This window comes from Xiphophorus maculatus, chromosome 8 (assembly GCF_002775205.1).
Source record: "Xiphophorus maculatus strain JP 163 A chromosome 8, X_maculatus-5.0-male, whole genome shotgun sequence".
NCBI classification, from domain to species: domain Eukaryota; kingdom Metazoa; phylum Chordata; class Actinopteri; order Cyprinodontiformes; family Poeciliidae; genus Xiphophorus; species Xiphophorus maculatus.
The window spans coordinates 2,512,977-2,534,877 of record NC_036450.1 but is presented as its reverse complement, the minus strand read 5'-3'; the positions used below and the strand labels follow the sequence as shown (position 1 = coordinate 2,534,877).

The window sequence follows — 21,901 nt, the reverse complement described above, 5'->3', positions numbered from 1 at the left end:
GAAACGCGTCAAGATTAACGTAAAAATCGACTGGGACGGGTCATAAAAACACTGCAGGAGTCGAATCCAGAGTCTGTCTGAGCAGAAAGACGTCAGCGGAGCGTCCAGATGTTCACCAGTCATTTCTCCAAGTCCAAGTCAAGCCTCAAGTCTTTGGCTGAAAGTAAAAGTCACGTTTTGTCTCTGGGAGAAAAACGAAGTCAAGACTAAAGTCTTTAAAAGTTTAAGTCCAAATGAGACTCAAATCTTTGGCAGGAAAGTTTGAGTCAAGTTTCTAATGACTGAAAAACATTTCCTGGTCCAATCCATGATCAAAATAAAAACCTGTGCTGTTTGTCCCCTGGTCCAAACTGTTATATAGTAATAATAATAATCCTTAAATCCATTAATTTTATAAACATCTAAATAAAGGATTCATGTCATGAGGGAGGATTCTCAATCTTTCTATAAGAATCTTGTTCCAGTTTTCAGTTCGGTGTTTGAGGCCATATTTACATACATTTTTATTTTCTACCCAAAGGTGAATATTAAATATTCTGCGTCTGAATTTCATCCCTGCCAAGAGACATTTTGAATATTTTCCTTGATCTGAGAAGTTTTGGTTGCTGCTTTACCCATGAAGCTCAGACTTAACTCTGAGATAAGGAGAGTTGAGGGCAATCAAACCCACAACCTTCCCTCTGCTCCCTCCTACAAAGGCAACCCCAGCAGCTTCCCATCATGCTCTGCTTCCATTGGTAATCAATGGGAGACTGGTAAAACCCGATCACCGGGGACCGATGGAGGGGATCAATAGCAGCACAAAAATGATGTGAGAAAGTGCAAGAAGGAAAACGCTGCAGGAGGAGAGACAACTCTGAGAGGAATGTTTAATAAATGTGAATAAATATTCCAGCCTTTCCAGCTGAAGGAAAGCGTTCAGTAAGACGAAGGACGGCCGGCGTCCGGGGAAAGGAACCGTGTCCTTACTGTAAATGCCAGGAGACTGAAAATCTGGGGAAATAATTGAAAACACAATTAAGTTGATAAAGAAAAAAGATTTGAGTCCTGAAACGGTGGCTGCCCTTCCAACGGGCTGAGTCCAGCTGAAGGTTAAGTGTATTTTACCATCTTAAGACACAGACAGAGCAGCTATCTGCGCCCAGCGTGAACGCCGGGCTTCAATTAGACCGCATGGAGGCAGGCAGGGGAGGGGGCCTGTCCTCACCAGAAACCACAAAACAAACCGAGTTCAAGTTCAGAAGGACGAGAAAACAGACAAACTCTTTCTCCTCAGCAAGAGTTTCAAACTTTTCATCTAAACACTTTCATCTACATTGGCTGAGTTGGTTGGTATGTTGGGTTTTTTTAAGTCTGGTTATTTGGTTTGGTTGGTTGGTTATGTTTGGTCAATTAGTTGAGTTTAGTTGGTTTCTTGTGTTGATTGGTTGGTTTACTGGTTACTGGTTTATAATTAGTTGTGGCCTTTTTGTGTTCATGGATTTAATGGTGAAAACTATGAGGAATTAATTGTTTTTAAATCCAAATCAATAAAAGGTCACATCTTCCATTGGTTTTACAACAAGCGTAGAGGAAACATTGTGTCACATAAACAAAAACAGAAGAAACTTGTGTACATTTTTATTATTATTATCACTTGAGAGCAAAACGTAATCTGAGTTCAGAAATTACAATAAAAAATGTAATAACATTTTAACAGGGAATCTGAAACTGTACTAATTTTACCACTTTAGAATTATTCTGATACTGACTTGGTATCAATATCATCAATATTTTGGATCGATCTGCTCGCCTCTAGTATTTATAGAAAACTACTGTTGCTCATCTACATGTCAGACTTTAGTTTCTCAGAGAAACATTCCTCTACATTGTCAGTATTTAGAGAAGAGCTTCTTGCTGTTATATAATAATATTCCCGTCCAGCAGCTGCGTCCCGTTCTGGGGACACCGAGGAACAATCATCGGAAACAATCGCGGCCCTCAGAGTCGCGGCTCCCAACATTTATCTCCACATGAGCTCAATCTGTTCGGAGGAGAAACGTGATCTGACCCGGCCGACCCCCCCAGGCCGGGGGATTGGATTAGACAGGGAGCGTGGCGTTTCAGCTAACCAAATCACAACCGGGCTAATGACACCGTGAGGTGAGGGCCTGCCTGACCTTTGACCTCTGACCTCTATCGCTGGGGAAGACAGAGGGGAGATATGAAGAGACAAAGATGGCGGAGAAGAAGAGAGACGGTACAAAGAAATCCCAGCAGATTTTAGCGGCTAAAATAAAATATAGTGGAAAAACGTGGAAAGCTGAGAGTTTCACTGAGGTCCATCCAGAACCAGAAGGAAACAAAAACGTCTCCCAGCTCAGTGGAAGTGGGTTTGTTTAGTGGGAAGCTGGTTGGGGCCTTTGACCTTGGAGAGGTCGACCTCTCCACCAGAGGATGGGGCGACTCCCAGTCAGAGCCAGGATTCCCTCTAGTGGGAACCAGCAACACTGCTCTTCACCCAACAGTTAGAAAGGTAATAAAAATAATAATCATAATAATAATAATAATAATAGTAAAAACAGTTTTTACCTGAAAGAGACACGTTTTAAAGCATGACTTGAAAATATATGGATATTCAAAGAAATATTATCCCCTCATAAAATATTCGATATTTTAAGTGATTTAATGATTTGAAATTGGGCCTCTGTCTCTTTAAGAAGCTTCTGTTCTTTCTGAAACTCCGCCTCCAGGAAGTCACCCCAGCCTGCTTGTATGAGGCTCCTGATGCACAAATGGCCCCCAGCACAGATGTTCAAATTAAAACGTTCTAGTTATATAAATATTTACAATTAGTGTAAAAGTATCAAAGTCAAATCTTCTAAAAATGGAAAATGTTGGCAACACCGATTATTTCTTTAAATAACATTACTTTTTGACCTGTTCTGCACACAGACCTGCTTTAAATTAATTTGTTAAACTTGGTTAAATACAGCAAACGTTTTTAAAGAACCTTATTGTCAGAACAGATTTAATTTTGTTCATTTTTCCAATAGATGTCTAGAAAATTCGCAACATTTCTTTTAATAAGGCAAACAGAGAAATAATTTAAACTTCCCTTTCCAACTACAAACCTGACTACTTTAGTGGCCTAATTAAAGTTTTGAATGCTCAGTTTATTGTTGAGAATGTAAAATAACATTTTGTTTGGCCCTCACATCGATTTTGGGTCATGTGACAAAAAGTTTGGACAGACCAGCCTCAACAGATTACAGGAGGTTCTGTATTTCAGACCAGTGTTCTCTACAAAACCAACCGGTGAGTTTTCATTAGCATTAAAATGACTTCAGCTAATTAAATAATACATTTTAAAGCTGCTCTTAAGGCTAAAGTGTTTAATTATTGTTCAGTCTGATGTATTTAGCTGTTGTTGCTGCAGCAGAACTAATTTCATCCAAACCCAGAGTTCTGGTAATTAATGCCACCGATCCGGTTTGTGATTTAGAAAAAGTGAAATTCATTTTCTAATGTGTCTCTTCCCTTATATATGGGATGTTTCTCAGCAATAAGTCCTGCCCATACCGTGTGTGTGAGATGTGGATCCTAATAACATCCCCTGACACTGTTAGAGACATAATTACAGCACACACACACACACACACACACACCACCAGGTCCAGGTGTGTGTGTCTCTGAGGCTTTGCAGCTGAGGCACCGAGCAACAAATGTCATCACATCCTGAACTCTGTGTGTGTGTGTGTGTGTGTGTGTGTGTGTGTGTGTGTGTGTGTGTTTGTGTGTGTGTGTGTGTGTGTGTGAGACAGGGACGGGGAGTCGACACATTGATGAGATGAGTCTATCGCCGTGGAAACAGCCTGAAGCCAGGTGATTGCACGGCTGTCGTCATGTCTGTCCTTTCGTCTTTGTGTCTTTAAAGGTTTCCCTCCTTTGTTTCGTCTTTAGCGACTTTTTAAAACTGGCTCACATCTCAGGAAACGCTGCAGATGATCTGTCATCATACACAGTGAAGCACGGTGGTGGTGGGATGATGATCACACGGCTACACAATGAAGTTAGTAAATATTCAACAATATTATGGGATCTAGATGGACCTACATTTTCAGCCCCAGAGTTTTTGATCACTAATCTTCCACAGCAGCATAAATCGGGCGACTTGGTGGGAAAATGTTCAGGTTAAAAAGTGAAAGCCTGTGTTTTCAGAGAAGGTGTGTGTTTCCACCTGTAGTGCAGGTGTCGGCCGTTTCTCACCTCCCCTCTGTGTAACTGTGGGACAGGCGACCGATAAACGGCTTTTAACACCATTCAGGTTCAGTGGAACTCAGAGCGGCGCCGATGCAGAAACACTTACTGCGTTTGGCTTAAATACAGACTCAGCAGAGCAAATCGCCTGAGTTCAAGCTGCCCAGAGGTGATAAACAGGATCTCTGGGTTCCTCAGATCTACAGCGCATCAGGCAGTTTGAGAGGAACAACCTGTAGTTCGACACCACAAACACCAGCAGAGGGAAGATATGAACACTTCACTTCCTTTGCTTTACGTTTTCAAACTGATTCAAGAAGAAAGAACAGGAAAAGTTTTGGGTTATCAGAAAATGAAAAATGTCGTCCAAACTGATCAGTTAGTTTTAGATCCCTGGTCAACCACAAACATCACAGACTATGGAATCAAGCTTTCATTTTTCACTGTAAAAGAAAAGAAAAGTCCATTAAAAGTAATTATTTTAGTTTTTTGTTTAGTTTAATTTATATCAGACCACTTGGATTAGTTAGGAGTTATTTTTATTTAAATCAGTTTAGACTAGCTTAGCATAGTTGAGCTCATCTTAGATCAAATCAGTGTGGAGAAGTTAAATTAGCTTTAGCTTAGTTCAGTTTAGCTGAGCGTAGATTAGCTTAGCATATGCTAGCTGAATTCAGTGTGGTTTATTTTATCTTGGTTTTCCAAAGTATTATTTGACTTGTAGTTTTATTTAGCTCAGTGTTGTTTAGTTGAGTTTATTTCAATTAGGTTTAGCTCAGTTTATACATGTTAGCTCAGTTTAGCTCCATGTAGCATAGCTTAGCATAGGTAATTCTAGTTTCATCTCTTCCTGGTTTACATCATCTGATCTCAGTTTAATTTAGATAATTCTCATACAAACAAGAACCAAACTTTATTATATTTTCTGTTTAGACTCCAGTTTGACTGAATTTACTGAAACAGATTGAATTGTAGAACCTTTTGGATGAACTCTAGTCTTTATTATCTTTCCCAAAGAGTAATAGTGAAATGTGAAGTTTTATTTGTTTGAGAGCAGATAAATGACCTCTGTTTGACCTTCACATTGTATTTAACCTGAGTGTTGTCGTTTCGTTGCCGGTACCTGCTGTGATGTCATCGTCGGTCACGTCCATCTCCTCCTCTGGAGCCTTGGTTTCCACTGGCTGAGCCTCCGGAGGGGGCGGGGCTTGAGGCGCGGTCTCTGTTGCTGTTCCAGCTGCGGAAAACCAGCCGAAAACCTTTGGTTAGGACATAAAACCAGCAGGTGTCGCTGCAGGCAGCAGGGCGGCAGCGCTGCTGCTGTGTGTGAGGAAAACCTCATCAGGTTGGCCTCATTAAGAGGCTAACTGCTCTGGTTAAGCAGCTAATAAAGGTTTATTGGGCCTCCCTGTTATCCAGAGAATAAATGACAGAATTATCTTCGCATTGCCAATTAAGAGCGGATTTTAATTAGCAGCTGAAACTAATGAATGATAACGCTCTAATGAACGCAGCGGCTAAAGGTAACAGAGTCAACAACGCTCTAATCTGTGGGGAAACACACACACACACACACACTCTGATAAATGAGTGCAAACACTCTGCTGGACACACTGATGTCTGTTTCCTGCAGAAATGTAACAAACCAAAGAGAAAAAAAGACATCAGTAACTAAAACATCACAAACAATTTCATACGGCCAATAAAACACCTCTAATTACAGAGTGTGTAATTACCCTGATAAATCCTGGTTAACACAGCGCTTCATGTTCCAATTAACCTGCTGAGACTCTGCAGACAGCTCAGTAACGACTTCACACACACACACACACACACACACACCCACACACACACACACACACACACACACACACACACACTCTGACAGAAGACCAATACGCCGCCTGATTGCTGATTATTCGTCTGGAACATTAAAGTGATAAAAACTTAATTGGACTTAATTAAAACATAACGGATGCTAGGTTGTGGCTGAACAGAAGGAAAACTGTTTCCACCAGGGAAACTCAGCAGAAAGGTCCGGTTCTAACGACGCTCTAATTAACCGGGCAGAACCAGAACATGCCCAGATATCCAGGCTGTTTTCACACTGATGGTCCGGTAGACTCGGTTCCATTTGGGATCAAACATCCATTTCATTTTCTGCTGAGTCAAACCAGTAAAACCTGTTCCCCTCCTGGCCTGTGGGGGCGCTGCACCAAGACCCACTGAAGGAAACGACATTGAAAAGACACTGAGCGCAACTTCCTCCTTCAGCAAGTGGAAACTAAAATCAGGCGTCAGATTTTTAGTCATAAAAACTCGAGCCATTTCTCCCGTCAGCGCTAGGCTAGCACGTCTGGTTTGGTTGTGTTTACCCAGAATGCTTTGCACTGTAGTCCACTTCCTGACTAGAGTTTGCATTCACAACTCCACAAATGAACTAGAGTTGGATTAAAGTGGATTAAACAGGTGGGATTAGGTTTATTTTAAATGGCTAACTTCACACACAATGTCTCAAAAACAACCATAGTTATTATTTTTACATGGACAGTAATGTTTGGTATGTTTTATATTTTTACAGCTTCGTTTGAACATTTTACAGAGAAACTGTAAAATGAGAACTAAATTAATCAGTGATATTTTAATAATTTATTACTGTTTTTATTAATTTCAGTAAATGTCTCAGTTCTTGATATTTTTACTTTAATTTTTCCAAAAGTTTTTCCTCCATAAGGTAACAGCCGACGCTGAACCTCAAACAGAATCACCTGCAGACAGACTTTCATGTTTTGTTTTCTCTCCTTTTTTTGTTCCAAATGATTTATTTTTCATTTCACAGAGACTGTGAAATGAAAAGGATGTGGAAGCGGAGCGAGCCGCTGGGCCGGCTGTGCTTTAAAAACATCAAGAAGTGAATGTTTTAAACAGCAGACAGGAGGAGGAGGTCCAGGAGGTTAACAAGGCATGCTGGGAGCAATGTGTCATGGCTGACATGACAAGCTTGACCTTGGAGCACGCCATCACGCCCCCACCCTCCCACTTATCCCGCATCCCTCCTCCGCCTCCCCCCCGTTTCACACTGATGAAACCGGCGCTGCAGCTTGTCCTGAAAAGCTGCAGATTAAAACTCCAGTTAGCCGTTAGCAAGGAAAACAAACCATTACCACCAGCAGACAGGAACAAACCCGGAATAACTAGAGAACGACTAAAAGAAACCAGAAGATTCTGTTTTACACAAGAAAAATATTAACTTTTTAATCACCAAGAGTGGTGGTAAACTGCAGCATGGTGGTGGCAGCATCATGCTGTGGGGATGGAGATAAATCCAGGACAATCCTGGAAGAAAACCTCTTAAAGGCTGGAGATGTTGACGATGTTCGTATGAGAAAGATTAAGTGGATCAAAAACTGCAAAAGTTAATTTATCAACACAATTTTAATTTATGAAGCTAAAAATGATGTAATAAAAACAAAAGCCTGTCGTAGCGTTTGTTCACATCGTTAGAAAGGTTTTTACTGTTTCTGTCGGTCTGATTAGCATTTAGCTTGACATGGAAAATGTTTAACCTAAACTCCAGACTTTTCCATCCCTAAATTATTCCCATCCTGTGATCTTCTGGAAGCAGCAGCGTCTGAAGGAAACACCTGAATCGATCCGCTAGAGGCGGGAAACGCCGCCGAGCCGAGGCAGCGGCAGCGAGCAGAGCCCGGCTGACCTTTCACCTGGAGGCGTTTAAAGGGACAGAACACAAAGGACGGACGGGTCGGTAGGAACCGGCCCGTTAGCGGCGCCTGCAACATGGCCGCTGTGTCTAATTAGCCACAGCAGGCTGGAAACACGCGGCGGCGGCTAATCGAACAGAACCGCTGCTTGATCAGGAGCGCTGAGCGTAACCTGGAAGGCTGCCGCACAGATGCTCCAGAAAACAATACAAGCAGCAGAGGAGGAGTCCAGGCTGCAGGGTCAAAGGTCACTCACACAGGAAGACAGACGATCACCCAGAGTCCCTCACATTCATGTCCATCCTGTAAACAAAACTCCCAGGAGGCAACTGGCCTCGCAGGACGAATCAGGAGTCAAACTGGCTGAGAAAAACTTTGATCAGCCAGAAACTACTTCCTGTTTCTGCAGCTGCTGCAGCGCCACCTGGGCTCAGCTGGAGACATGAAGGAACTGCAACTAGATGGACTAAATGAAGTACAACTAGATGAACTAGAACTAAATGAAGTAGAACTAGATGAACTAGAACTAAATGAACTAGAACTACATGAAGTAGAACAGGAGGATCTAGAATGAGAACTAAATGAGCTACTAGAACTAGAACCAGAACAGATAGAAGTTTGGTCTGAAGAAAATTGTCTTTTTCTTTCTGTATGTAAACTTCTGGTTTCAGCTGTAAAGGATTCATTCATTCATTCATGTTGGGTTCTATAGAACTGGGTCAACTGGACCCATTTCTCATATAGAAACAAACCAAATTCAACTGACGGGACAAAACGTTTTCTATAACCTCCGGACTAGAACCAGACCAGAACCAGACCCAGACCCAGAACCAGAACCACAACCAGACCGCTGCAGCGGTTCTGTTCCCCTCCAGTCCCTCTAGATTCATCTGGACCCCTCCTGACTCCTCCGGACCGCTCCAGAACCCTGCTGGGATTTTTCCGGGTCTCCACAGCCAGCCGGAGTCGTCTTACGGGCCGGCCTGCTCCGGGGATCGGATTCGGTGACCCTTTGACCTCTCTCTATCTCCATCTCCCTCAGTCCCCCGCCTGCGGTCCTGCTGCGGTAACACAACACTGACCGGTGCCCGTTGCTATGGCAACCGCTCCCCCAAGAGACTCCCACCATCCTCTGCAACCGCGGCTCCTGCGCTCAGACGCATGCAGCATTTCAGGAGGCGGTTTCTAGTAAAGCAAGGTGCAGATTCACCTTTCTTCCCATCAGCAGGTCTAACTATAGCCAGCGGGTCGACGCCAGGGAACAGACCGACGCCCGCTTCCTGCGCCGCAGCAGCCAATCAGCAGCAGGGAGGCAGCGACATCATCAGAGACAAACCAGAAACACGAGACAAGCAGCAGAAATTCAACTGTGTGGTGGCAACGACTTCACCTTCATACTGCTGTCCACAGTGACTTTAAATTGTTTTTTTTATGTCTGATTGATTCATAGAAACCAAATAAACCTTCATATGAGGAAGGTCAGAACCCGGACCGGTCAGAACCAGGACCGGATCATTAAACCTTCATCAGGGTTTGACATGTCCATTAAAAAAACCACTGGAGGATACGGATTCATACTTCACATTCAGCTGCCACAGCTCTCTGTCCTTCTTAGACAGTTTGTAAAGAATAAATAAAAAGTTAAAGAATAAATTCACAGAACATCTATCTAAAAAAACTTTTATTTTGAAAACTGGGGAAGGAAAGAAACCAAAACCAAGATGGAGGACAGAAAAGCAGATGGTGAAGTGGATCGAAAAATCAATGATGGATGGATGGATGGATGGATGGATGGATGGATGGATGGATGGATGGATGGATGGATGGATGGATGGATGGATGGATGGATGTTTCATGTAAAAACATAAACCATCTTATTTCCCACCCCCCGCTCTGTTCTGATTGGTCGGCCGTTATGACATCACCAGGCCCCTCCCATCGTTGTTCCATAAGAACTCTGCCTAAAGTCTCAGCTGAACTGTTTGGGATGTAAATGTGTGACCAGCAGGAACCGGCTCGGCCCGGCCAGCGTCTCCAGAACCTCAGAACCCATCGGCCTGTAAAACCTTCGTCCTCCTAAAGTCAGGATGAAACTTACGGGAGCTGACCGTGTCCACATACTGGGGCAGGTACAGAGCCCAGGCATCGATGGTGTCCTTCCGACCGGACTGTCCGATCCGCCTCAGCTCGGCCAGGAGGAGAGCCTGCGCCGCTTCCCGGACCTAAACCAATGAAACGGGTCAGAACAATATTCAATCATCTATACAAAGAACGTCATAAGAAGAAATCAAATAAATATCAGAAATGGTATTTTACACAGAAGCAACCTTTCCTAACGTTGTCCCCCAAGTCAGAGAGAAAGTCCATCCCTGACTCTACAAGCCAAAGGTTAAAGGTTAAAGGTCATGACAGAGGATCACTGAACTAGCTTGGTTTGTTTGGAAGAGCTGAAGGAAAAAGCCTCTGGAAGAAGGGAAAGACTTGTGGAACGACAGAACAAACGTCTGGACAATGTTTGGAGGCAACCAACCACAGAACATCATGTACATTAGAGGCAGGGTGGTGATGTGGGCTTGTTTTACAGCAACAGCCCCACAGAACCAAGCAGTCTTTGGTCCGTGGTCTACTGAGCGATATGGCGTGGTTATTGTAGTAGAGATCGCAGGCAGCTTGTCTGAGACGTTTCCATTATCTGTCTCATACGGGTCGATCCCAGCAGCAACCATTTTGTTGATATACATTTTTCTGGCACATTGGTCCAGAGTGTTTATCTTTTTGTTCGTTGATCTTGAAGCCACGGTTCATCCATGCTTTGGCTACCAAGATGGCGGCGGATCACTTTCAGTTCAGAGTTGTGGGAACTATGTGTTGATCTCTTAACCAAAGTATTAAAAACTGGGTTGTCAACATGACAATCGTCCCAAACATAACACCGAATCTTTAACAGAATGACTGAATAAGAACTGAATCGATGGTCTAGTCAATGCCCAGACTTCCTGTAAAGGAAGCCATGCAGAAACGGCTCTCTCAGATCTCTGCGTACCTCCAGACATCGGTCCTGCCATCTTCTGGCCAGCATCTCCAGCAGAGGCGGTCTGTACTTGTCCAGGCCGAGGAGGTCCGGCAGCATCACGCAGTGCATGGCGGCCAGCTGGCTCCACCCTGCACACAGAGACGCCAAAGATCAGCAAAATCCACCCAACCCAGTCTCTATGGTGCTGATCCACAAGCGTCACTGCTGCCATATAAAAACGCCGCTTCGCCGTCGTTTAGCAGCGACACATAACATGAAATGGTTTATTTAGATCATTGTTTCTCAAACATTTTCAGGCTCAGGATCGTTTTACCCATTTAGTAAAAGCTCACAGATCACCAAACTCTGAATTAGCTGCAACACCAACAGAAATGAAAATATTCATCTCTTAACGCACTTATTGTTGTTCTTAGGCTGTTTGCCAAAGCCACAAACATGTTTATTCAGGGCATTTTTACTTACTTACAGATTCTGAAATTATGGATTTCCAATTGTGTCAAACACATGGAAATCAAAAGAGAAGTTGCTCTTTACTACCAAGCGTTGTGTGCATTAATTACATTTAGAGCTATTTATAATTTAGAAGCACAATCAAAGAAAATAGACTTGAGTTGAGTTAAATATGAAATTATCCACCAATTTCAACCGGTTGTATTTAATTATGTAAATCATTTTAATTAAATAAAGCTAATTAAATAGGTGTTGATGTGTGGGCAGAGCACGATAAGCAAGCAAGGTCGTAAAAAAGGAAGCACAGTTCTCACCAACTGAGACTCAAAAGAATCGACTCAATGGTGAACGATTCATTAAACTCTCAGCAGGTAAGATTTAGTTTTAGAAATCCAGGCGTTGTTTTCTTTCCACCGGTTTCGTCAGGTTTCCCTCTGAGTGACCCGTGTTAACACAGTCCTGTGGTAAGCTAGCTGTTTGGGTCGCGCTAACGTCCGGGAGCACAGTTTGAGAAAGACTGGTTTAGAGTTTTAATATAACAGCAGTGACATTCTCTCTCTCTCTCACACACACACACACACACACACTCCTATAGTCTTCACATGACTTCAGTGAAAACACGTCGTCTACCGCCGTGGTTAGAGCAAACTCATCATTTCTGCTCACCACAGTGTCTGATGGCGTTAAAACATCTCAACAACAACAGAGGAACATCAGCGTGAGGTAAACAACACACCATACTTTGGTTCAAACAAATGAATTTAAATTTATAGATGTGAAAAAACAAGAAAACCTGGAAGGTTTTCTGAAGAAACGACAAAGATGTGATGAAAGAAAACATTTAAAAATGTCTCCGTGTCGCCTCACATCTGGCAGCGTCGGTCTGAGACAAAAACATTCATATTTTAGACCAAAATATGCAGCAAGCTTTCCATCTGGGAGACGGGAACAGACTAAAACATCCGCCGGTGCGTCACGTTTCACCTGGCCCACATATATCAGATCAATATATGGTTTCCACTACATGTGAGGGATGGAGGGAAGATGGCTTTAACGCAGGAAAGAAATTTCAGGGGAAATTTCTTTACCAGTTTCCATCTTTGAACTTACCTTTTCCAACGAGATAAACAGAGAAAACTAGAAATATTAGAACAGTTCTGAGATACATCCGGACCAAAAATGCCACAACACAACAATTTTACTTTTTATGCAAAAAAAAATTGAAAATCAAACTTTAATAAATATATTAAATAACTTAAATACTTTATTAATAAAATAAAGGCACAAAAATACAAGGCAAAAATCTTTTATATATTTCTTCTGTCCACCGTAAAACAATTTTAATTAATAAACAATAATTCATCTAAATTTCAATGTATGCTTTCCATATTATTAATGTATTTTATAAATTATTGAAACATAAAATTAATTGTATATGCATTCTGTTATCAACATCGTTTTATTAGTGATATGTATAAATTATTTTCATTTATTGAACGTTTTGTTTATTGCATCGTGGCACTTTCAGCTCTTAACAGTGAGAGACTGACTGATTTATTCTCAATTTAATTCCAAAGATAAAATATGAAATACGGTGAAAGTTTCATGTATATTTTCATTTTTCAAATCAAACTAAGAAATTTATCTTTAAAAAAATCACGATGAGTAAATCCAGTTTTAAGTTGCAAGAAGCAACAATTATAAAGTTATTTTATTTTAATGTGTTGAGATTTAAACTCAGAAAAGATGAATCAGTCAATCTATACTTAATCTGTTTCACTGTCCTGCAGAAACTTTAAATGTTGGAAAAAATAATGTTTTTAAAGTCTGAAACTTTTCTTCTATTTCAAGCAGAAAGAGACTAAAACTCAGGAAAATACAAACTAATTTTGTCTAAATATATTATCACCAATATTAGATATTCTCTAATATATCTTACTTTTTTACATTAGACAAAAATAATCCCAAATAAATATCCCAAAAAAGTAGTCACAATGTTAATGTTAATTTTATTTAATTTAATAGTTTCAACATAAGTCCAACAATTTCTCTAATTTATTCCAACACAATAAGTAGATAATGTTTTTGTTTCTGCAGGGCGGCGGCCATTTTCTGGTCGTTATAATACTGCAGTCGATGTTAAAAGCTTCAGAAAATAGTTTTAGGTACAAGCAGAGAATGAGTCTGTGTGCATGCTTGCTGTTCCCATCATCAATAAATATTCTGACAAACTCTGCTTTTGCCACGCTAGCTGGAAATTAAAGTACAAGAAGCTTTGAAAGGCACTTCACGGCCCCAAATGCAAACAACAAGCCTTTAAGAAATATGCAAGCACGTTCCTAGTGTAAATAAAAGGGCTCAACGATAAAAGCCAACATCCTGTAGGAACACTGGGAAGAAAAGAATGAGTTTGACATCAGGTTAAAGTGTTTGCACCAAAGTTCATTTAGAGTCAAACCTGAAAAAATTAAATAAAACATCAGTTATCATTCAGCCTTTCACCAGTTTCAAACAAAATACAGTCTCAGATGAGCTGCTGGTGAAAAGGACGGCGCTGCTGAGCCCTGCTGAACTTTATTTCTTACATTTTAGGCTCAGCTTGTGTTGCAGTTTTAATGGAGACCCATTCCCCTCTTCTAGCTACAGACATGACTGAAATAGCAAGCATACAAACAGCACAGAGACTGAAACACCAGGACTGAAAGAAAAAACAAGGAGGGACTCCACAGCACTGCAAACAAGAAGACAAACAGAACAGAATGTGAGGACAGGAGGTGTCAGTGCGCTCTCACACCGCCAGCGCTGCCCTACATGCATTTCTATCTGGAAAGTCAAACTGTTGGCCGATGACATTCTGCTTGTTTCCAAATTTAGAAAAACACGAGTTACAGGTTCATAAAACACATTTTTAAACTATTTTCATACTGATGTGATTAGATGGTAATAAATAAACTCTTCCTAGGATTCGTTACCTTTCCAGTGTAGTACTTCAACTGTGCAAAAGTCTTGGGTCATGAGTATAGACTTAGACTTAGACTTGTACTTTATTGATCCCTTGGGAAGACTCCCTCAGGAAATTGAAGAGTGGTATAGTTGGGTGGTAACTAATTATATTTACTCAATTACACTTACTTGAGTAAGGTTTTTGAAAAAAGTATTTTTACCTTTTACTCTTACTTGAGAAAAATTTGAAACTGCAATGGAAGCACTTTTCATGAGTCACATGGTCAACAACCAGATGTTAGAACGATGAAGACAACGATAGGAAGTGGAAGGACGATGATGGCATGATTTTTAATACAAACTTATTCATGTGATTTTAATTTTTTTTCTTATTTAATGGAAACAAAACAATTGCAAAAGTATCTAAAATTTTCTTTACATTAGAGGAATATAAACAAAGTTCTACAATCATTTGTAATAGAAACAGTCAGTAAATTATTTGTTTGCCGATTTTGACACAGTTGTTTAGACTTTAATCCATTCAATGACTATATTAATTTTAGTGTAAATTATCCTGCATGATGTTATAAATGGAAAAGTAAAGAATTTATCCTTTAGATTTTAATACTGACTGGTTAAACTTTAAAATAGATTAACATCTTTTAACAAAGGGATAAAAGACTGAAGACTTTTGCACAATATTTTATACTTCAGAAATCCAAACAGGCCTGATTCAGAGTCACATGAATTTCCCCGAAGCGTTTTGAAGCACCTGAGTTTAAATCTGCAGCGTGTCTGATCTGAGAGTGAACTGAGACCAACAAAGACATGAAGACATTTTCAACCCAAAACAAGGACAAAGACTGGAGCTATAGACCTGAGACGAAGAGCAGACACTGTGGGGAACAAGACTGATGCAAGAAAGGAGAAACAAGGTGGGCAGATTGGAAAGGAACAGAGAAGAAGAGCGAGGAGGCGAGGACGTATGAAGCCGAATGCACAGAGAGGAAACCCAACGGGAGGAGAGGCAGAGGGAATGGAGGCTCTCTGCAGAAAGCATGGATACGGCTGCAAACTTTCCCTAAGCGGCACATCAGTCTGTACCTTCGTTGACTGAGGGGATGTTATGAGAGCCAAGGGCCCCCTGAGGGTGGACCCCAGGGGCCCCTGGAGCCCCAGCAGCGGCAGCAGCAGTGCTGGCAGCTTGGAAAGGAAGAGAAGGAGAGAAAATAGTCGAGAAGAAAAGAAAAAGGTTAGAAATATGACAGAAGAGCTGCCAGAGGAGGAAGGAAGTCAGGAAAACAAAACAAGAAGTGAATTAAATCGACATTCAGACAGACAGATCCAAAATTTAAAAAGAAATTTGCATATTTGATTATCAAAAAGGGTTACTTATTGGCTTTTTATTCTGTTCTAAAAAAAAGGTTTTGCATCACTTTCTTTTAAAACACTTGTCATATTTAGAAAAGTTTAATAAATTAATTAAAAGCTGATTTTAGTGCAGCAAAGTTGCCTTTCAGTTAAAGTCTCTAAATAAATGTTGGGTTTTATTTTACATTTTCCATTGTAACAAGATTATGTTGGTAACAATTTAAAATACAGTTTAATAAATTGTTATTGCTATTGAACTTTGGACACTTAGAACTGATTTGTTTTTATTTTATTATTTATTCTGGTGTGTTTATGTGGGAGTGGCCTCTATAGGTTATAACTCTGTAAAATGTCTGTTTACATGTTGGTCTAAAAATAGGAATAAAAGTCAAAGTGGAGAAAAAAAATCACTTTTCTTTGTTCAAATTCATCAAAATTGTAGAATCATGTTTTAGCTCAGATAATTGGACTCTGGTTAAATGTTCTGGTTCTGGTTCTGATCTGTGCAGGAAACCAGGAGCTAAGTGCAGAAAATCTCCCCATTGTTCCCATTGAGGAAAAGCGGGACGGACTGGGACTGTGTGTGTTCCTGCTGCAGAACATCAGAGGGGCCTCCTGGCTCGATTTCCATGTGAAAGGAGCCGCAGCGCGGGGGCACGAGGGGCACCAGGGGGACCGGGTCGGACCGGGCCGGGCCTCAATAGGCGTGTGGTTTGAATAAGTCCACACGCTTGTCATGCTTGGCCTCAATTAAGGCGGGACAATAGCAAGGAAGCCCCGCCTCCACAGCGTCCAGGGGGTGCCACTGTGTGAGGGTGTGTGTGTGTGTGAGGGTGTGTGTGTGTGTGTGAGGGTGTGTGTGTGGAGGGGGCAGATGGTGGCAGCTGGTTAAAACCTCCCCTACAGTGAGGCGCAGCAGCTTCACCTTCCTGCTTCATCTGCAGCCACAACGTTTTGTTTAATCGGCCGAAATGAATTAAAAACGTTTCATTTGTCTGAATAAACGGCCTAAACAAAGCCCAGGTCAGGGGAGCGAAGAATGTTTTCAGAGCAAGGCTGTGTGGGTTAGATGTTAGCAGTTAGTGTCCAACCTGGTTCACTTTCATTTCACCACCATGAACAGACAGACTCATCACTATTCCACCTCGTCTCACTTTAGTTGGGTTCTGATCCAGATCCAGTCGGACCAGGTGGCCACAGTTAAAATACCTCAGTTGGTTGGTTTGATTTAGTTGGTTTAGTTGGAAAATTTGCCAGGATAAAATGTATTTATGCCTTTTTCCTCAAAGGTTTAATGTTTTTCTTGGTTGGAAAACAAAAACAAATTGGTTGTTTAAAAATAACATTTCCTTTAGTAGATATTTAATTTAAAAAAGTGTCGTGTAAAATTAGCTGCACCGAGTCTAATTTAGCTGGACTGAACTGCAGGTTTCAGTTGAAATGGAACCAAATGAAAAAGTTTAAACGCTATCAAAACGTTTTAGTTCCAGATTTTTACTCCAGACAGGCAGATAAAATACATTAACAACTTATTTTGTAGTGATAGCTCATAAAACCGTTAGAGCAATTGACCCGCTAGAACTTTTATTGGATGATTTTGAGCAACGTGGCGAAACGTTTGACACCTCTGGCCTAGAGGGCCGCTTAAGACGCCACGGCGGGCCGGATTTGGCCCTCGAACCTTGAACCTGACACGTCTCTGCGGGGTTAACCGCCGGTGGGCTGCATTATAAACCCCACCCGCCCCCTCACCAGGCAGGGCCTCAGGGGCGTCCGCAGCGAGCGCACCCTCCTTTTGTAGTTACCTTGTTTGATCTGGGCCTGTAGCGCCGGGTTGGAGGGCTGGGGGGGGGCGGCGGGCGTCCTCCGAGGAGACTCCGGGGTTCCTCCTGGTCTGGGGGGCCTGGGGGGGCAACAAAGAGGAGTCATCAAATATTAACGAGGCGGGGGGGCAGAGACAGGAAAACAAGACCATCCACAGCAAACAGCAGGAGGGAGGTCTCACTCTGACTCATTCTGCTCTCCTCAAGCTAGCACTGTGTGTTCAGGTGTGTGTGTGTGTGTGTGTGTGTGTGTGTGTGTGTGTGTGTGTGTGTGTGTGTGTGTGTGTGTGTGTGTGTGTGTGTGTGTGTTGGGCTCCAGCCTATTGAATTTTGGGTGCAGTCCTCCCTGAACAGACTGGAGGCGCCGAACTTTCACAGAGAGACACACAAACACTTCCAATACAACGATCGATGGCACCGTCGATGCCGGTTGCTAGGCGACAGATCACTCCCAGCGAGAGGACGAGGAGGAAGAAGAAGAAGAAGAAGAAAAGCACAAACTTCAGAGACGGGACAGAAACAACGGTCTGGGACGAACCCCAAAGATTAAAGTTCCAGACATCTGGTTATAATCTACAGGTCCTCAACTTTGACTAGGCCGTTCTAACCCATGATGAATCTGCGTTGATCTAAACCATTGGTGTCCAACCTGCGGCTCCCGGGCTGCAAGTGGCTCTTTGGACCTTCCACACTGGGTCAGTTAACGTTTTTAAATACAGCTGGGAAAATAACAAACGCAAGTTTTAACAGTTTTCCACTGGATAAAGTCAAAGTGACATTTATTTTAACTTTCTTAATTTCTCATTAGTTGGAAAACGTGGCAAAATTATCAAACACCTAAAGACTAAAATGTACGTATCCTGTTTTTAACAAAGGTTTAATGTTTTTATTCATATAAGAACCTTAAAAAAACGCTGGGTATTTGAAAATAACTTTTATTTTAGTGGATATTTTCCAAACATTGCGTTTTGTTAAAGGGAAATGTAACATTAGCGGCTTTAAGTGAGTCTTATTTAGCTGGACTGAAGGCAAAATTTACCACTTTGAGTCAAATAAAATCCCAATAAAAAGCAGAATTTGGTTGAAATGAGAAAAGTTTAAGCAATATGAATACTTCCTTCAGGAGGCTCCAGACTTCGGATGCGTTTAGGTTTCTGCAGACGATCCGTGGAAATAAGCTGAAAGTTTCCAACTTCCTGTGAAGTCTCATCCCTCTGCAGCGGCTCCCGCCTTATTAAAGTCAAAGAGGAATCTTCACTTCCAAACCGGCACTAGTGAATATTTGACCGTGTTTGGCTTTTTGGCTTTTTCATGTTCCCCATTTCAGATTGATGAGGTTCCTGTCTGTGTGTCCGACAGGGTTCTAGTATTTCATCATCACCTGCAGCTTTGTTTTGCTACAACTTGCCGCCTCTTTCTTCTCCAGATAATGATCAACAGCAGCTCTGAGCCGCTGAGCGCCTACTGCTACCGGAAAGTCTGAAATGTTTCACCAGCAGTCGGTAATGATAATAAAGTCAAAGTTTGCCCAGTCAACAGGGTGCACAAGTTGAAACGTTAAGTTTTCATTTCAGTGAAGAGCGTCGTCAGGAGCTACTACAGACTCCAACATCATCAACACTTTGCTAACGACCTGAAGGAGAAACAAGCTGTCAGCCATGATTCAAGGAACCAGCGAAAGATGAAGAAGAAAAAAGTTGAAGTCAACGAAGTCGAAATCGTCACAGAAGAAGAAGTCGAATTATTTGTCAAAGTCTTTGATAGAAAAGTTGAAGAATTAAGTTGATGAAGAAGAAAAAGAAGAAGACTGGGAAGTTAGATCCTAAACTGGACAATAGATCCCAGACTGAGCAGTAGATCCCAGTAGATCCCAGACTGAGCAGTAGATCCCAGTAGATCCTAGTAGATCCCAGACTGAGCAGTAGATCCCAGTAGATCCTAGTAGATCCCAGACTGAGCAGTAGATCCCAGTAGATCACAGATCTACTGACCTGATCCGTTCTCTGCTCTCTGAGTTTCAGGTCTCACTCGCTGGTTGATGAAATGTTGTGTTGCTGTTGGAGAAGCAAGACTGTGACCTTCCTGCTAAATCTTTCACAGCTCAATGGGAGCTCACACAGACTGTACAATCAGCTCACACACACACACACACACCCACACACACACCTGCAGGCCTGACGGTTTATTGTCTGTGTGAAAAATGTGACGATGTTCTCTGAGTTCAGCTCATTTGGACTCCTGGATCAGGAGTTTGTTTGTTTGTTTGTTTGTTTTGAACATGAACGTGTTCTCTGGGTAAAGTTTAGTGGAAGGCTGATTACCTGGCCGGGGCTTTCTTCATGTGCTCGCCTACGAAGGTGGCGTTGGTCATGCCCATCAGCGTGTTGGACAGAGAAATGGCCGACAGCAGGTGCTGCGTGGTGACGGCCCTGGACACGCCGTACGTCCCCTTCCCCACGATGTCGGACAGAGTCAGCTTCAGGCCGGCAGCCAGGGACAGCTGGCGCAGCAAAGACTCCTGGGAAATATGGAGAAACATTTATCTTATTTAGAACGAACAGGGAATGTCAGAAAGGAATCCTAAACCATAAATATATTCACAACAACACTGAAGGATTGATGGATGGACGGTTGGATGGTTAAATGCTTGGACAGACAGACGGTTGGATGATTGAACGGTTGGATGACAGACAGACGTTGGATGGACTGACAGATGGTTGGACAGACAGACGGTTGGATGGACAGACAGACAGACGGTTGGATGGACAGACAGACGGTTGGACAGACAGATGGTTGGACGGACAGACAGACGGTTGGACGGACAGACAGACGGTTGGACGGACAGACAGACGGTTGGATGATTGAACAGTTGGATGGATGGACAGATGGTTGGACAGACAGACGGTTGGACAGACAGACAGTTGGATGGACAGGCGGTTGGCTAACACGGTTGGACGGCTGGTCCAGAGTTCCTACCTTGAAGGTGGGCAGCATGAGGGACATGTGTCCGCCCCTGGAGATCAGGCCGAAGGAGATGGGGCAGTGCGGTCTGAGCATGCCCAGTCGCTCCAGGCAGATGCCGTCCAGCTGCTCGTTGAGGCCCCAGGCGTGCAGGCAGGACATGAACAGCTTGGCCGTGTCCATGGTCAGGTTGTACTCCAGCAGACTCAGAGACTTGGACTTCTCCTCGCGCCTCCTCATCTCCTCTTCCTCCTCCTCGTCTTCGTCCAGCAGGTGCTCCTTGATCGTCTCCTTCATCGTCTCTTTCACCTGGTAACAGCAGAGGTTCGTCGGCAGGCGGACGGAGGGAACCTCGGACCCCCGCGGGTCGTCTACGCACCTGTTTGAAGATTTTGTTGGCCAGGAAGGAGCCGCCCTTGTCGGCGCCCGCCTGGCTCTTCTGCAGCGTCTCGGGGGAAACCAGCGTCGGGTTCGGCCGCTGAGCCTCCTCCGTCAGAAGCTGGATGATCAGCGCCTCAACGTCAAAGAACAGAACGTGCATGTCGGGGTCCGTCAGGTTGGTCTTCATCGCCTGGACCACCAGGGCATTGTGGGAGTATTTGGGCAAATTACCCTGAAGGAGGAAGGAAGAAAGATTCAAATTTACCAAACTGGAGCGTTTCAGTCAGAACTCATTTGATTAGATACGAACTAACTACATCTGTATTTCTTGTACTGTAGTAAACTCTGACATCTGCATATTCGCAGCCATCAGAAGTCGGCTCCATACGATACATATGCTAATGATAGCAACATTTTAATGGGAGCATTTAAGCTAACATTAGCATTTCTGCTTATTTCAGTTTATAAGCTGCTGTTTGTAAATCGGATGGAGTACATCACTGTAGGCCAACATGCTGACTAAAGACTGAAGGTCTGCAGAATATTCTGGTTAGTAACGAACCTTTGCTGCTGTGAGCCTTCAGTTTGCCTCAGCGCTTCGGTTCCTCTTTCATATCTGCACCACAGTTTTTAGCTACTTAGCAACAGATTCTAACCGTGATTAAATACACACAGTGATAACGAGACAGCAAGGATTCTCCCAGAGTAACAACACAGGTTGGATGTTGGGTTTGTTCAATTATATTTGAGTTATTTTAACAGCACTGTAAGCTGTTACCTTGAATTTCAGCTGCAGGTTGTTTCCAGATTAAAGTCTGAGTGTTTACTGTGGATGTGCCCTCAGATTCACTCACATTAGGAACATTTTCCTTCTTTTACAAACATGTTTGTGCCTCAGCCTCATTTTCTGTGACGTACTCTGGTGGAGAAACAGTGCCATCTACAGGCAGAAGACCACATTACAACTTCACCCAGAG

The 21,901-nt window shown here is 42.7% G+C and overlaps 1 protein-coding gene across 4 annotated transcripts in view; it reads right to left on the bottom strand.

Moving 5' to 3' along the window:
* Window positions 1–21,901, bottom strand: part of wdr7 (WD repeat domain 7) — a 59,288-nt gene that overhangs the window by 23,869 nt on the left and 13,518 nt on the right. For 3 of the 4 annotated variants that reach the window (XM_023338058.1, XM_023338057.1, XM_023338059.1), the window contains exons 16-23: window positions 20,923–21,156; window positions 20,559–20,852; window positions 19,904–20,100; window positions 17,565–17,662; window positions 15,493–15,591; window positions 11,005–11,123; window positions 10,060–10,183; window positions 5,363–5,476 (exon numbers count right to left, since the gene is read on the bottom strand). In XM_023338058.1, the coding sequence (XP_023193826.1) occupies window positions 5,363–5,476; window positions 10,060–10,183; window positions 11,005–11,123; window positions 15,493–15,591; window positions 17,565–17,662; window positions 19,904–20,100; window positions 20,559–20,852; window positions 20,923–21,156 (1,279 nt within the window). The remainder of the gene's footprint in view (window positions 1–5,362; window positions 5,477–10,059; window positions 10,184–11,004; window positions 11,124–15,492; window positions 15,592–17,564; window positions 17,663–19,903; window positions 20,101–20,558; window positions 20,853–20,922; window positions 21,157–21,901) is intronic. The other variant, XM_023338060.1, reaches the window with a different exon arrangement.